The following is a 17,063-nucleotide window of genomic DNA, read 5'->3' on the forward strand; positions in this document are numbered from 1 at the left end:
TATCCCATTATTTTTCAAAGTATTCTGCTGACATGCCTGTTTGCACTTCTATGGACTGCACTGTTAATTTTCAAAAGGACAGTGTACTGTTTTAAAAACATTATCTTTTTTATTTTACCTCCAACCTTCCTGTCTTTTTTTGCAAGTGTTATATTATCCACAAGGCTGACAGTCAATGTTCTGGCTAGAGCCTGATGGATTTTTAAGATCAATACTGACACAGATTTTATCATATCATTTTGTAAAAGCCAGTATTCTGATATATCAGCCCTTTTTTTATTCAGCTACAAAACATAAACAGGTATTGCTCTGTTATATGTAAATTAATTGAAGGGTGTTTCTCCAGTCTTTACTTTTTAAATGTTCATTTATCAGCTAGTTTAAATGTTGGTACAGAAAGACTGTTAAATAGCTAATGCTGGCCAATAACACCGGCCCACTGATACACCAACACCTGATTCTTGAACCTCCAAATTAATTCAATTTCAAATTTGCATTTTCTGCCCGTAATAGATGTGGAAGGGTTCATTTGAGGTAACATTTAGGCAGTAAACAGAATCTGACTTTGGAAAATCACTAGAGACTGTTTTCAAACTTTAGGGCCCTTGGCTATTAAGAAAAGCATCAAGTTTCTGTAATGCATTTTAAAGCCAAGAAGCAAATCTGTTCATGCTGACCATTTATGTGCCACATGTCCAAACACTTTCTATCTAAGGCTGTATTAAAAACTTGAAGCCCCCAGATAATTAAATATCGAGGGTTAGTGAACACAGAACTTTCCAAAACCACAAAAACACCTTTCACATAGTGGCTTTCACCCATATTGAAAAGTTGATAACAACTTTATGGTAACCACCTAACAAGACTACCCAATTTTAAAAACAAAACAAGTATATTTAAAAACAGCTGAAAAGCTACTTCTTGTTTGTTGGTTCCAGCTGTTTATGTAAGTTTTCTTTTGAGTTTATTACATACTTATTACATATATAGAAGTACTAGAAAGCCACAGTCTGTTTGCAAGCTTCTCCAAAGCATGAGACCTGCACACACACTTGTAGCTCACTTCAGGGGCGATTTATAACCTGCAGTTTGGTAAAAGTTTGATTCTTTTTTTTCTAAAGTTTACTAAAGACTGCTTGGATGGCTTCCCATAATTACTTGTTATAGCCTTCTCAAATTCTCAAAGGTACTATAAAGAAAACAGCTGTAAAGGAAACTCTGATCTCATGAGTTTTAGTACCTAAAAACTCGGAAACACTGACTCTTTCTGTTACTGTTCTGGGAACATTTGAGTGAAACTGGGAGGAGATCAATAATGCAAGTGACTCATCACAATGACAGAATGCCATCCCCTGAATACAGTGATAACACCAGCATTGTTGGGCAGCCCATGTCTGAAAGAAGGTTCTTATTTGCAGCCTATTAATCAGTTCTATTACATAAATGAACAGGTTGTCCTCCTTAAATGACAGGTTGCTATATTTAGCTATATTTACAATGTGAATCGGCAAAACTTCAGACAGGAATAAAGGGCCAAAGATGGAAAAAAGACATTAAAATCAGTCACTACATTGGTTATTGGTCATAAACTGAATACCGACATGCCGTGTGTATGTTTTACCCTTTAAATCCTTTAACCAACTTTAACTGACTTTACTGGTCTGGAAAATCTCTCACGAAGGCAAAGTTTACAAATTGCACAGGGGTCTCCTGATTTAGATCATGGATTGAGTGTGTTACTGGAGATGTTAAACACCATTCCTCCACTGGTATGTGAGCTTGAGAGTGTATATTTGTGCGCGTTGAGTTGCCCTCGTTATATTTTTAGATCAAAAATTAAACACGGACACACTGCTGAAGCTCTACAATCAAAACAAGCACTGCACAAAGTCAGCGTGAAGGCAAGTCATGCACATATGTATGAAATCTTTTTTTTTTTTTTTAATACCAACAAAATCACACACAGTGTTTAGTTGCATCAGTTCAGCTGTGCCAGTTCACGCTGGGTATTAGAGTTAGTTACAACAAGATCACTTTCGTTTGACTTACAGGAATAGCTGATGCAGATATTTCCAACATCCATTTCTGTTTAAACACAAGCAGAATCACATTTGACCATTTCTGTCTACATTTGGAAACACACAGTGTAAAAGATGGACCTAGCTTCCAGCTCTCAAAAGAGGAAACTATTTCATGACCAGTAGGGGGATGACTCTTTTCCTTGAAAAAAACACTTTTGGTTATACAAGTCTGCAGAGGTTTGCTGTGTAACATCATGTGCACCTTTCTCAAAACTTGTCCGTCCTAAAAACATGTGCATTTCCAGACTGGTTGGCAAGGGGTTCCTGGGGTTCCTGGTTGTAGCTAGGTGAAATCAGTCTCAAAGACTGGCGCAATGACAATGTTCTTGCAATTGCTTTCATTTCTAGTATATTGCCAAAGTCGTCTGTAGTTTGCACGGAAGATGCCAACTCGTCTGCATACACTTTGTAGTAAAACTTGACGGTCTCCGTTTTTTGCTTGTGGAGTTTCACTACCATCTGAAGAGTAGCTGAGTGTCTGCAGAGAAGTTGGTGTCCTCCAAATAATCTATGGACAACCTTGGCAATCTGCAAGCAACCAAAGCAATCCCAACAAGGTTTTTGGCATCCGTTCAGGAAATGCACATTTTTTCCTCTCACAACCAGTGGTTTCAGACTGGTCTCACACTAACTTACACTGTCACCAGGAGTATTACACATCAAAAATGGCAGAAAATTTAGTATCACATGGTTAGCAGGCACGTGTCTGCAAAAACTAAACAGGAAAATTGCCCTTAGCTCCCTTACTTTGGACCTCGGTATTATGTAATAAACTAATTTGCTAGTTTTTGGGACAAAGTAAATGAAAGATGTAGTTCATTATGTAAATTATGGTCATTATTAAGAGGAGGATTAACTAGGGTATGCTCACTGGGTAATGACTTGTCAATCTCAAGTCAGAGCCACACTTTACTTGTCACATCCTATTTCAAAAAGCTAGAAGGCGGAGGCGAGATTTGTGTATGATCACATTACTCCAGCCTTCGTTTTTATCAGTTGCCATCTCATCTCTTTTTTTTTATCCTATTTTCCCTCAAAAAATTCAAATTTCTAATGCAAACTTGGACCAGTAAAACTCAGTAAAACTCACTGTGAGGTCACCAGAATATCGAGACATAGAGCTATACTGTATTTACATTTCATTAAGTACACTGTATTTGACATCAGCAGAGGTTTTCTAGTAATTTTGTGATATATTCACACTACTGCAGGAAAGTGAACTGTTAAAAGTAGATTACATTTCTGCAAGTTGCTCATATTTATCCACTGTAAACTACAGAAACCATGAAGCGTGTGACAAGCTAAAAATGAAAGCCTATCATTGGGAAAACACCACAGGGGGGAGGACGAGCCAAGCTCCCCCCCTAAAAAAAAAAAAAGAAATCTACTGATCATTAATTCCCTGTCTGTTTGTCATTGGGCACTGGTGGTCAAGAGCTCAAGTTCAGATCCTTGTGAGCCATACAGGAGTCTAAAAAAAGAGTAGAAAAGAGTAAACACACACACACACTGCAGCAGCTGCTTCAGTGTGTTTGCTTTGGCCTGAACGTGTGAAACTACAATGAAAGCATCACTGACAAGCCCACGAAGACAAAGGATCAAGTGTATGTGTATTCTACTCCGCGGTGTGAAAAGAAATCTGTTACACACTTCCCGACGCTCCATATCCAGACAGTTGGCATGGCAACCGGCAGAAAGGCATATCCCCTGCATTTGGTTGCACAAAAGTACAGGAGGTTTCACAAAAATGCAGTGTGTGCGTGTGGAAGGGGGAAGGCAGCAGGGGAAAGTACTCAAGTACAGCGTGGTGTCTCACACATGCATGAATGAAGAACAAAAGTTTTGGAAAAATACTTGGGAAAACAATGAAGAAGAGAGTAGTGCCATTTTAAAGCCATGCCAAAGTTAGTGATTCTCAGTAATTGAAAACACTGCTTCTAGTGTCACGTCAATAAATCACCCTCATCACATCATAAGTTTAAGACATCCACAGTGCTGTGACTTCACTATATTCACAATAAAACAAACATAATTTTTTTCTAATATGGTTGACATCGGAGCTTTTTGCTAGCAACCAGATATATGAAATACTCCAAAAATCAATCTGGAGGAGGTAAAAACATGGCACATTAATACAACTAATTGATGATTATTTAAAAAAAAATTCTGTCTTGTTACCTGCTTAACCTTAACGAAATATAGTAGCCTGAAACTGACATTACGAGACAAAACATGTTAAACGTGTAAGCATAGATGAGTGTTTTGTGGCACTTTTTTTTGCCAATTCTATTGCTAGTATCCACCTCTATCTCCTTCAAGGTTAATTTGATTTCAAGTGCATCCCATCATATTGCAACTTTTAGACATTTATTAGTCTTTTGCAAGCAGACATAAATGACAAAGACACCTTTGTGCATTTTGACAGACAAATAAAGGTGCTTTGGTGAAAAAAAGATCTGCAGTATCGAAACATTTTTCCTCAATTAGCATTATTAATCTGTAGCATAATATAGGCTGTTTTACATGTGAGTTATTATTTATTTTGAATGAATCGTGATTCCACTGTGACACAAGAAAAGCAAGAGACTGGAAATAGTTAGAACAAATGAATGACGCGTTAGAGAAGGGTTGTAAAAGGAAATGCTTTAAAGAACAAAAAATGTAGAAAGATTAAAAAAATAAAATACCTTCTTCCACATCAGAAAAATAGTCCTCTGTGATCATTTCGGGGATATTGGCTTTATACACTGTGTGTTTGAATGAAGGAAAGACAAAAAAAGAACCAAAAATAGATGGAGAAATCATATTCACATCAAAATCATAGGAAAAGGAAGAACTGAAAATAAACGTGATTATTATTATTAAATGTTTTAGTTCCATTTGTTACATTGAAAATATCAAAATAAAGTTTCCAATCATGCACACGATTGTATGTCAAGTCACAATTTGGACTCAAATTTAGAAGTTAGAGTTATATTTGAGATATGAAACTCATAGATTTTAGATAGTAACCTGAAATTTTGACTTAGTAATGGAAAAAATATGTGTTGCTTTGGGGGGGTTACAGTGGCGGAAACAAACCTTTCAATTAGCAAATAAAAAATAAACAAATAAACATACTGGTTGAAGAACAACAGCAGGTTTTTTCTTCTGAATTACTCAGAAGAAGTAGAAGCAACACAAAATCTTTCATTGACAATAAAAAAAAATAGAGGGAAATCTAACAATGACAGTACAGTGCTGAAATATTCACTTATTCCAGCCACAAAAGCAAATGTGACCCAAGCTGATATTTTAAAGAATTTGTCTCTCTTCAGGTTGCAAAGACAAGTCTTGCCTTGATATTTATACATCAATAGAATTACTTTGAAAATGCTGTTAAGCAAAACTTTACCTTCATCATCGGACATGTCCAGCACCTCGTTCATGGTCTCGGGGACATTCATTTTGTGCTTCTCGATTACAGTCTGTTGAACAGAAACACGCTCTTAATATCATGACAGTAACTTTACCAAAGTACACGTAATCCAGATTTCTATCCCAGTACAACAGCATCTCTATTCCTGCACTGTTTACTGTGACAATGTTCCAGTAACTTTGCATTTCTATGTTTATGTAGGTCTTTTCTTTCATGTTATTTTTTTAATGTAGCAATACAAACTTATGTGCGCAAATAATAATTCAAAATGTTCTAGAAAGCCTTTGACAGTAGCTTTTATATAGATATATTTTTTTATGTCTGTGAAGGCTCTCAGTCATCCAGGTCATCGTAGTCTATGGAGCTTGGAAAGAAAAGCGTCTGGACTTCTTAAAGAGCTTCTTTAAGTTCTTATAGAACTTAAAGAAGTCCAGACGCTTTTCTTTCCAAGCTCCATAGAATTAAGTTTTTTAAACACTATCTTAGGCCAGTGCCTTCAATGCTTCTGTTTTTGTGAAGTAACTGCCTGTTACTTCACTGTTAATGCCCGAGGCATTTCAAGATAGCTGCTAAGCGGCAGGAACTGCCTCTAGGATTCAGATTTAAGTATAACTACTACTAAGTTTAAGTATAACTGTATCTATACAGTTAGATACAAGTAAACCATTGAGAAGCCATATTAAACCATACATCACATTTGAACACTCTTTTAAACACATACACACCTGAGTGGTCAGAGTCTCCTCTGTGACCACCTTGAGCGTGTCCACAACAGAGATATAGCCGAGCCTCCTTGCAATGGACAGAGCGCTGTTTCCATTCTGGACAAGTAATAAAAATGATGAGAATTGGTGTTGAAACTAAAAATAAATGAATAAATATTTCAGATTTCTGAGCGTACTGACATTAGTGAGTTCATTGGGCGATGCTCCATGGTGTAACAGCAAGTTGATGATGTGTGTGTGTCCCTGCTGTGCAGCCTGATGGAGAGGTGTGTAGCCGTTCTGCGGGGGAGGGATGAGAGAGAGCATTAGAAGATGTTCACAGAGACAGAAAATCAGTGACGTATGGTGAATATACACGAAAATAACAGTTACCTTTGTCTTGGCGTTGACCTTCGCCTGATTTTTCAGCAGAAAGTTCACCATCTTCACGTTGCCATAGTGACAGGCCACATGAAGTGGAGTGTATCCAAGCTGATGAAAAAGAAATGTAACTTCTGTTAGCACCACTGTGGCTACAATAAGGCATGTATTCATACACTGAAGCCAAAAGGCAGGGAGAGCAAGTGCAAGACCCCCCTAAATGACAACAGATACGACACTCAAATCAAAAATACCACATATGACATAAGATGGAAAACTTGGGGTAGAGGTGGGTTGGAAAGAGGCTTGCAGAGGTAGCAGCAGATGAGCTGTAGGCTGATTGTGGCCTATGTGAATTAACAGTCTTCCCAAGTCCCTTTATAAAACAATAAGACCACATGAGAAACTGGTGAGGATAACTGATTTCTGTATGGCCTATGAGGATTTTTGCCCTGTGACAACTTAATGTTCAGACTGCTTCAGCACCCACACTTTGAGACAAGAGCTCATTTATTTTGTCTGAAAATTAAGCTGAGTGTAAACTGTGAACATTTAAGCAGCTGCACGTGAAACATGTCCAATGCAAACCAAAACAGTTGTTCTGCCGTGCAGTTTGAAGTTGACACTCTAACACTGTTTCATAAGATCTGAAATTCAAGTTGACTGTCTCACAAAGTAAAAGCTATATTTCCAAAATAAAGGCAAATGGAAGCGAGAGAGGAAAAATAGGCAAAATTCAATGTCTGAATTCCTACAAAGAAGGAAATTTAGTTAATTTGCAGCAGCAGAAGCTTTGTTTGTATGATGCGTCCTCCAGCTGTTGCCATTTCCGAGCCAAGGAGGTCATGACATGGAAACACATAGCAGAGGTATTCCAGCTGTGATCAGCATAGCCCGCAATTACCAATCTTATATTTATAAAACAACAATATTAGACAGGGTGGACTGCAATTAACTTTAAAGACTGCTGAAATCCCACAGTGCTTATGCGCCTTTAAGGGCAGCTATAAAAGAACGATATCGTTTATTTTTGTGTGAGTTCTGTAAAAGACTCAAAGGCTGGACATGATTCAGCAGCTGTTAATGTCTAAATAAGTTCTGGCAGGACTTTTTGCGCTTCTTGATGGCATTTTAAAATCATGTCTTTTTAAAAATTACAAGGCATGTGTTTAATTATTCAATTATCCTATTAAAACTAGAAATGTGTCACTTTTGTGGGAACCTGCCTTGTCAAAAATACAAAAAGTGAGAGCACTGGCACAGACCAAAGCCCAAACCCCAAATGATACTTAATTTACAGCGGTGAAGTGGCAAGATAAGCAAATCCACTTTGCAAATGCCTTAATAACTTTAATCCAAAGACATGAGGAGGCTATCATTACCTTGGTCTCTGGATCTATGAAGGCTCCTTGGTTGCACAAGACCTCAGCAACATTGACTTTATCCTCCTGGGCAGCCAGGTGAAGTGGAGTCAAACCAGACTGAAGGTACAGAAACAAAGAAATAGAGAAATACAGTCAAATACACAAATGACAGAAGAGTGCTGAACACAGTAGTTTGACTGAGACAGCTTGAAATGAAGCCGTTTAAGACACAATGACAGGTTTGCACATCACGGTAATGAAGCACAAATGACAGAAAAATGACAAAAGAAATAACCATCAGAATAACAGAGTTCTGGATAAACAAATATTATTTGTGTAAGTAAAATCAAGGCCCTGCCTGTTTGATACGTGTCGATGGTACACAGACACAAATACACTGCAAACATTAATCTTCTGTCATTGCATGTCAGCCAGAGATCTACACACTAATAAAGGGAAAACACCTTATTGCCCATGTGAATAGGAGCGTCCCGAGCCAGCAGCAGCGTCACAATGTCCACGTTTCCTTCCTGCGCTGCAAGGTGCAGGGGAGTGATGCCCTGCCGCGTTACAGAGTTGGTAGAGGCGCTGTATTCCAGTAAGGTGGTCGTTATCTCCATCTGATTCTTCTTAGCTGCAATATGTAGTGGAGTGTAACCATTCTGGAAAGCAGAGAACGGGAAAATTGACCGTTTTTCTTTTATAATTGAGCTAAGTCACATTTTGTCTTTGCAGAAGACAAAAACTCTGTAACCCTAACCCTGGTTCAATGTTCCACAGAATTAATGTAGCACTCTTGACCCTTCATGATGCTGGCTGGTAATTGTAATAATTACAATGCTAACTGTACAAGAAAAAAGATGACAGGGGGGAGACAAAAAAGGAGACTGAGAATCTTATTTATTTCCTTCTTCCAAACTGAAGAGAAAGTAGCATGTATATATACCAGAGGAAAAAGGAACCACTTGTATTGATCCTTGTTCTTATGCAGCAAGGAAAGTGGGCATGAGTGATGGATATTCGGTAGTTTTAGAGGATTTGCTTCATTTGTAAAGAAACTTATTTGTAACTTTTGTCTGCAACCAATACAATTCCCAGTGGAGAGGTTCTCCAGGCCAGCACGGTTGGCAGAAGCCAAGCTGGAGATGCTATATGCTTCTAAATATCTACCTAGTGGTGAAGAGCAATATTTTTAAGCTTCATTTATGTCCCGAACCTGAAGATATTTGCCTTAAAGGATTAAAAAATGCATCCCTTCAGTGTTCTACCAGAAAATATTGGACTCTTGTTGACTTCAGCAGGAGCTCTACCAAAATATATGATGATAGCGTGGAAGGGCAATCTAATCAGCATGTGGAGCACAGTGTAATTGCATGTAATTGGCCGAATGAATCTAGGTCAGTGTGCTCTCATCCTGAGCCAAAGTGAGGGGTTTTAGTGCATTGTAGGGACATTCAATTTGACCTCCACTGACAGTTTAATTGATTCTTACCTTTGCAGCAGCATGCGGTGAGGCTCCCTGGTTGAGCAAGAGCAGCGCCACCTTCTGGTTATCATAGTGTGCTGCTACATGCAGTGGAGTTAGTCCACTCTGAACACACATACACAACAATTGTTAGACGGTGATTTATCGTACATGTCGTGGAGAGCAGCTGGAGCAGAGGTGACGTGGAAAGTATTGTGAAAGCTACACCCACGATGACAGCTGAGGCGGTACTGATGTGTGCGACATCAATATAAGTCTCTCTCAGATGCACAAACATGCATTACCTTTCCAGCAGCATCAGGCTGAGCGTTCTTCTGCAGCAGCAGGTTGGCCACCTCGATTTTCCCATATTTTGCTGCGACGTGCAAAGGAGTGAAGCCCTTCTGCAGAAACACAAAGGAACATTACACCTAATTTAATACAGTTACTTCTTCTCCCATGACTCATTTTCTACACATGGCAGCCCAACAGAACCACATGTGTTTAATCATAAAGTAAGCGAGCAATTTTCAGGATTATGTCATGACAACATGGAGAACTGCCCCCTTGGTCCTTAAACACAAATCAGCACAGGGTGGAGAAACTTAGTGCTTGATTTAGATTCTTTAGCTCTGAGGGAACAGATTCAAAAACCATGATCATGATTCAGAAGCGGGCCTGTAGAAGTTTGTATGGAAAGACGGAGGAAGCTAATGGGATGTAGAGATGGGAGTTTAACTGCAACTCGATTAAATTAAACCTCACTGGGATTTGGGACGTATGTGTGCGTCATATGTCTTTTACATTGAGTACAAGTTACTGCAGCTCCAAACAATGTAAGATTTGAAAACCATGTTATGCACATAACCTAAGAAGAAAGTCTTACACTTCTGGTTTTACAATTGCATCACAGTCTTTAAAGCTGTTGTGAATTTAGTGGACTTTCTAATGGGTGGAGCAACTTAAAAACAAAGCGGACATCTGAAACCTGTTGCTAAATTTTCTGATTCATCCAGACATTGCTAAAAATTACCTGGTCTGTCTTTAAAGAGTTAAAAATACGTGGCCATAAAATGCTCTGCTGAAACGTAAATTGATGCTTTTGAAATGAGTAACTGACATGGAAAACTGAGCCAAAAGTCGACAAAGGCTTCTCCAGCAACAGCATTTCATTTTCAGACTCTATGCTCTTACTTTGTCCACAACCTTATTATGACACATCTTTTCCACTGGCAGACTGTCAACTATAACTGGTATTCCACAATCATGTAACTCCACTCAGTCCAAATGTTGCAAAATCCCTGTAGAATTCATGCATTAACATTTTTCAAGCTTTTCCAGGATGAGACAGGACAACCATCATGTTACCAGCTGCAAGGATGCAAATCTAGCTGATCTGCAACAGGATAAAACCTCCTCTCTGTCTTCAGCAGATTGAATTAAAGTTTTTGGACTAGTTTATGAGTATAAGCACATAAGCCATCAGTGTCTGTGTGAGTACTGATTAACTAGTTTGCCTGCACAATATGTTTGTGTGCATCTGTGGGTTTGAATAATAATTTTGTTTATGTGCAAGTTTCATATTTACCTTAGTAGTAATGCCCAGACTAGCTCCATGGTCCAGCAGCGTTGCAGCTATATCTCTGTGCCCCTCCCTGGCGGCTAGGTGTAGGGGGGTGTATCCAGAGTTGGTCGTGGCATCTGAGTATGCTCCGTTCGCCAGGAGCTGCTGCACAATATCTTGCTTACCAAGACGGCTTGAGATGTGCAGAGGAGTCTGGTCATCCTGATAGAAAAATCCAGCAAAAAACACCTTTTATTATTAAAAAGGACCAACATTTGGAGCCATGTTTCTGGACAAGATGCAGCCCACTTAACAAATGTTTTTGGTATCTCCAAACTCCTGTGGAAAATCTCTGGCTCCATCTGCTAATCGCGCCAACTGCATTTTTGTTGTTTTGCAGTGACATTCAAAAAAGAAAAAGAAAAACACATTTGCAACTTAAACAGCAAGACAATGAATTTGCCATAAAGCAAGAGAAAGCAAACAAGGAGACAGATTCACAGCTGAAGCCTCTTCAGTGACCCCTCTTATATTTTCACATTATTTATTTTAAATGGCAGCGTATAAACAGAGTAAATTCAGAATGAGCTTCTGTGCTTCGCGTAACACTTATTCTCCCCTGAAGCCATCCATTGAAAATACTGAAGCATATTTGACACAGACATTTCTCTGATGTAATATATGGGACTGTTTTTGCATTGTATTGGTCTTGAACAATAGCATACGTATGATAATAGAACCAAACTGATACAGGAATTTCATTGAAGAAATATTTGCACAAATATATTGGAATATATCATTTTTAAATTTAATGCAATGTACTTCACAAGCTATTGGGCATTTTAAATGCAACACATTGCTCACCTCCACATCCCCTTAGGAGTAATGTATATTCGACTAAATATGTGATAGACTGCAAACAAAGCATCTGAAGCTGCTCTAGTGAACAAATTATGTTAGAAACTCAACCATTATTATTGGCTCATGCTGGATAACATGCAACATGTTACATATTTGCAGCAGGCTCATATTGGCTAATAATATTATCCAAGGAATATATCAGTTGGGATCTATTGGAAAGAATTTATTTCATCATCATCATATTGTTACAGGTACAGGGAACCCTATTACTTTTCATAGCAGTGCAGGACAGGGACATGAATAACTTATTAGAAGTCACATTATTTGTCCTGTGAGCTCCAGGAGGTTGTTCTTTGTGTACAGGCTCTGATCAGCTGACCTGTGTTGTTGCTGCTGGCTCTGCTGGAGGTTTTTTTGCTCTTTTTGGATTTACTAAACTGAATTCTACTACATGAGCAGATGTGGTATGCGCTAATATGGCTGCTTTCCATCTGCTGGCCAGTTTAAAGGTGGATTTTGGGAACTGATGACTTCTCCTTTTGACTTAAGCTCACAGTGACCACAGATACCACAGTCTTTTCTACACCAGTCCAGCACAGTCCATTACTGTAAACTGAACCACAATGCTGGAAATCACCCAGTTCAACATGCACTTACTGCCTGTGATTCTCACAAAACCTTATTATCTTTCAATATATTGTATAAGACATTTCCCAGTAAATAACCAGATAACTTTAGCAACACATTTGCTGAGTCAAAGTCACACTCACATAATAGCAACTCTGTTTATCATGACTGCTCTTTTGTAGCTCTGAGTAGATTGTAGATCCTTGCGAATAACAGCCTCGTGTAACTAGAATTTTTACTCCTATTTGTATCCAAAAAATGCATAAAAGGACAAACAAGAAAAATGATTTATGAAGAGTGTGCAGGTGAAGCATAAGGCAACATTATTTTCTAATTTGTTGAGTATTGCAGCTGCTTACATAAAAGAACTGCAACACATAAAAAACCAGACTCGCTTGATATTATTATGTATGAAATGCACACCAGGTAGCGTTACTTAATAAATTAAGCTGACAGAAAGTTTTTCTGAATAATTTTGACCCATGACTGTAACTTTTCAGTAATTAAACATGTGCAAAGACACATTACATAAGCATACAAACACACACTTGTGCTCACATTTAGTAGCTCTAATGCCCAGGCGCATATAAACACCAGATAATCGTTACTGATTGAGAGTGATGCTCTACCTTGGCCTTGGCGTCGACTCGTGCTCCATTCTGAATCAGATACCGGACCACATTGGACTGTCCCGCCCTCGCTGCCATGTGGAGTGCTGTCTCCCCCCTCTGAAGCACACGCAGAAAACGAGGGATGGATAGTTATTCCAAAGTTTTGAATGTTACTCTTTCTTTGAAAACACCCTCATACAAAAAAACTTCTTTTTGTGAAGACGTACACTGGGAAGGAGTGGCTGACAAAGAGAAAGAGCCAGATAGACCCCCTCGCTCGCTCTCCACACCCAACTCACCATAATGACGTCCCATAATGCTCTGTTACTACGGTAACCTGGCCACAGACACGACGTGGGCGACCAAACACTCGGGGTTGAAGAGTTGACTGTGCACTACTCGTTCCCCTCTTTCTTTCTTCCTCGCTCTTGCCTTTCTCTTTGGCTCAGCTTACTTTTTTCTCCTCTTTTTCTCCTTTCATGTCACCCCAGAGTTAATGGGGTCAGTAGTAAAGTTTGTAGCTCCTACTGAGGAGTGTCGATGGACCAGATGAGAATTAGAGCACATTTCCGTATGAGCAAATTACATTAAATACCTCCTCTCCACCTACGGAGGATTTCTCTGCTGTCTGCACCAATTAAGGTTTAGATTTTGTGGATAAACAGCTAGTGTTAAGTCACTTCCTATGTTTGTATTTCTCTCTCTCTGTGCAATTAGCTGTTTTAGGTATTGTTTCAGATTTTTTAAAGGGTTTCATAGGCTTTGTGCTGCTCTTGAGTTTTGAATCCTTAGTCAAAACATCTGAGTTGGGTGTCTGTTTAGGTTTTTCTAAAGCTATTCTGGTCTTTGAAGGTTTGATTTGTGCGTTTTGTAGGCTGAATTTTGATTCCTGTTGTGATATGTTTTCATTCTAGCAATACTGAGGCTCAGGTTTATTGCACTCTCTGAGCCCTAATTACTGTTTAGAATTTATAAACTTTCTAGTCTTAGTTTTGAGTTCCTTAGTTTAAGTGTCTGTTATGAGTTAGTCATTTCCTGCTGGCGTACTTCCCTCACCATTTCGCTAACTGCTCCTTCCTGTCTCATCTTTCTCTGTTTATGCCTTCATTGTCCAGTCTTCTACTGTGTCTGCCATGTGTACTGATAGTCTTGTCTCTATGTTTAGAGATATTTCCTGTTTTATTTTAAATGTCGGTTTTCTTTCATGTCTTGTGTCACTTTTGCGGCTTTATGTTTTTGACCGTATTGATCGTCTTCACCTGTTTCTCATCCCCAGTCACCCCTCGGTGTATAAATAGTCTTATCTGCATCTTTCCCCGTGTGCCTGTATGGATTTTGATTCTGTTTTTGCCATCTGAGCTCTGAGCTCATCAGCTTTGATAAAAGATTTTATTGTAAAAACAAAGGGGGGCCTAGCAAAAACAAGTTTGGGAACCACTGGTTTAAGCTTTATAAAGTTATGAGCTAATAATATGGTTTGTACAATTTTTGAAGATGCTGAGAACTAAATGAAATGAAGCAAAAAGATCTAAATTTTCATCTGTTATACAGTAAAGAGGAAATATTCAAATATTATGGTTAAAAATATATTATAAGCAAATATATTTCACTTTGCTTTCCCCCCGCCCGCCCACCCAGCACATGGAAGGAAAAGAAAAGGAAAGAATATCCTCTCACGCCCCCTGTCTTATCACACGGTAATGATGATGACGAACTTCCTGAACTCACCACATTGCTTGTGTTTGGTGAAGCCCCGTGGTTGATTAGCTGGTGGACGATGTTTTCATGTCCCATAAAAGCTGCAACGTGGATCGGCGTCAGACCGGACTAGAGATGGAAACGCAAAGAAGAGAGGAAAAGAAAAAAAGTCAATGAATTAAAGAAACACTAAAGAAGCACGAGAACATTTCTGTAGGTCATTAAATGCAAATGTGCAAACTTTTAAGAAAGTCAGTCTGCTATCAATCAACAGAAGACCAACTATTACAGTATTTCTTCTGAAATGTAGTGGATTACAGGTGTAGAGTAGCAGTAGAGGTAGAATTTCCCCACTCCAACAACTAAATTAACAAACTACACAAAAATAATTGATGTCTTAGTGCTTAAATGACACACACACTCCAGACACACTTACCTCTGTGACAGCCTGTATAGACGCTCCATGCTTCAGAAGCAGCTCCATCACCTTAAGTCTGTTTTTCTTGCAGGCAATGTGCAGGGGAGTGAAACCATTCTATGAAAGACAAAAAGAAATAAATAAAAGTATAAAAATAGTCCAAACAGTCTTTGTGTTTGGCTTTGTAGGACTTGCAGACAAATCTGGAACACCGAGTGGAAACTACAGCACAAAGGGGGGACTGTTTTTTCTTTTATCCCCTCTCTTTCTCTCCCTCTGCCTCTTAAAACCCTCTGCTTGCAAACCAGACAAGCATGTGTGGAAATAATCGAGTGGACTGTAAGCTATCAAAAAAAAATAAAAACTCCTCTACACTGAAATAGATACTTTCCTTTACAACTCACTTTTCTCTCTCTCCTCACCCTCCTTCATCCCTCCCCTCCTTTACTCTCCTGACTTTGAGGTTTCAGGCTCAGTCCTATGACTTCATTTTCCTCTCCATGTCCTTTTCCCCGTCTTACTTATTCTCTCTGGTTATAAAGTCCCAGTGCTCTAACCACACCCAGACTGCTCCCATTGCAGAGCAGCAATGCTCGTCTTATGCCAAGACATCGGCTGGGATACTAAAGTCTTTTTAATTCTACTTGTTTCTTTGTGTTCCCCATCAAATGTTGCATCTCAGCCTTTTTTCTTTTTTGTTAGTGGAAAAAGGAAAGGTTCATTAAAAAAATGTAATAAAAGAAGAAAAAATGAGAGAAGGCAGAGAGGTACAACTTAAATAGACGAAAAAACATTTTTGGGTAGTTGTAAAGTGAAATGACTGAAATGTCACAACCCTGAGCAGCACAGCAGGTGCTCTAATACTTCATTTTCATCAGTTTTCTATGTCGCTGCATATTATGCAGATGCAGCGGTCAAGCAGCATTTTTACAGCACCAAACTTTGGCGCTAGAATAAAAACTCTTTAAACCTGAACCTTCAAATAAGTGCCCAAAAATTAAATTATTTTGAAAATGGAACATTTGAACCTTTTGACAAATTAAAAAAAAAAAAAATTACATATCAATTTGCATATATGAGTTTTAATTTGTATCATGTTTACTATAGCAGCAATCAGATTTAGTTTATTGCTAAAACATGTATTGTGGAATTTATTTAGGGTTTCTGGGGAGAAAAATATTTTCACTGATGATGCAGGAGTCTCAAAACCTCACAAAAACTATATGTAGTAAATATAATACACTAGACGTTAAGTGGTTGAAATTGCAATACCTCAAATGGCCACTTGAGGCTCACTCCAAAAGCATGTCAATCCCCACAGACTATCATGTTAAAATGTAAAAACCTTCGAGCAGAAATAAACATTTACAAGTTTACAGTCCAGCTTTGTTCTGTGACACTGTAGGGGGGATTTTTTTTTCAAACTGAATTTAAAATGTTTTGAGGCTTACGCTTATTCATATTTTGTGGTGTGGTTGACAGATGCCTGCCAAGAGGCGGCTGTGGCTGTCTACTAGTTGTCACCTCAGCTGAGTTCGTAGTGCTGGTGCAGTCTGGAGCTCATCCAAGAATATTGTGCTCCAGTTTTGGGGAGTGCAAATTTGCTATTTATTAGCAAGATGCACTGATCAGATGGTATCTGTGGCTATGCAATCCACCAATAGAAAGTGAAGCCACGTTTGATTAACATGTTATCACATTGCTAACCAAGTTAGCTAGCAGTAGCTGGCAAGTTAGAACTTCACTACTTCTTCAAATATCCACCAAATTTTTAAGCTTAAGGTTTCAACGTGGGAGCCCACAGACAACTGCATGAGATCATGGAGCTTTTATCTGCAGCTAATAGCTTTGTCTACATTCAAATTAAATGC

At 38.7% G+C, this 17,063-nt stretch overlaps 1 protein-coding gene across 27 annotated transcripts in view; it reads right to left on the bottom strand.

Moving 5' to 3' along the window:
* Window positions 1–17,063, bottom strand: part of ank3b (ankyrin 3b) — a 176,265-nt gene that overhangs the window by 51,082 nt on the left and 108,120 nt on the right. For 16 of the 27 annotated variants that reach the window (XM_026178117.1, XM_026178137.1, XM_026178136.1 and 13 more), the window contains exons 12-25: window positions 15,211–15,309; window positions 14,805–14,903; window positions 13,095–13,193; window positions 11,002–11,199; window positions 9,719–9,817; window positions 9,441–9,539; window positions 8,413–8,610; window positions 7,967–8,065; window positions 6,597–6,695; window positions 6,405–6,503; window positions 6,225–6,320; window positions 5,476–5,548; window positions 4,769–4,828; window positions 2,050–2,085 (exon numbers count right to left, since the gene is read on the bottom strand). In XM_026178117.1, coding sequence (XP_026033902.1) covers window positions 2,050–2,085; window positions 4,769–4,828; window positions 5,476–5,548; window positions 6,225–6,320; window positions 6,405–6,503; window positions 6,597–6,695; window positions 7,967–8,065; window positions 8,413–8,610; window positions 9,441–9,539; window positions 9,719–9,817; window positions 11,002–11,199; window positions 13,095–13,193; window positions 14,805–14,903; window positions 15,211–15,309 — 1,453 coding nt within the window. The remainder of the gene's footprint in view (window positions 1–2,049; window positions 2,086–4,768; window positions 4,829–5,475; window positions 5,549–6,224; window positions 6,321–6,404; window positions 6,504–6,596; window positions 6,696–7,966; window positions 8,066–8,412; window positions 8,611–9,440; window positions 9,540–9,718; window positions 9,818–11,001; window positions 11,200–13,094; window positions 13,194–14,804; window positions 14,904–15,210; window positions 15,310–17,063) is intronic. The other 11 variants (XM_026178122.1, XM_026178120.1, XM_026178119.1 and 8 more) reach the window with 3 other exon arrangements.

This window comes from Astatotilapia calliptera, chromosome 8 (genome assembly GCF_900246225.1).
Source record: "Astatotilapia calliptera chromosome 8, fAstCal1.2, whole genome shotgun sequence".
Lineage (NCBI taxonomy): Eukaryota > Metazoa > Chordata > Actinopteri > Cichliformes > Cichlidae > Astatotilapia > Astatotilapia calliptera.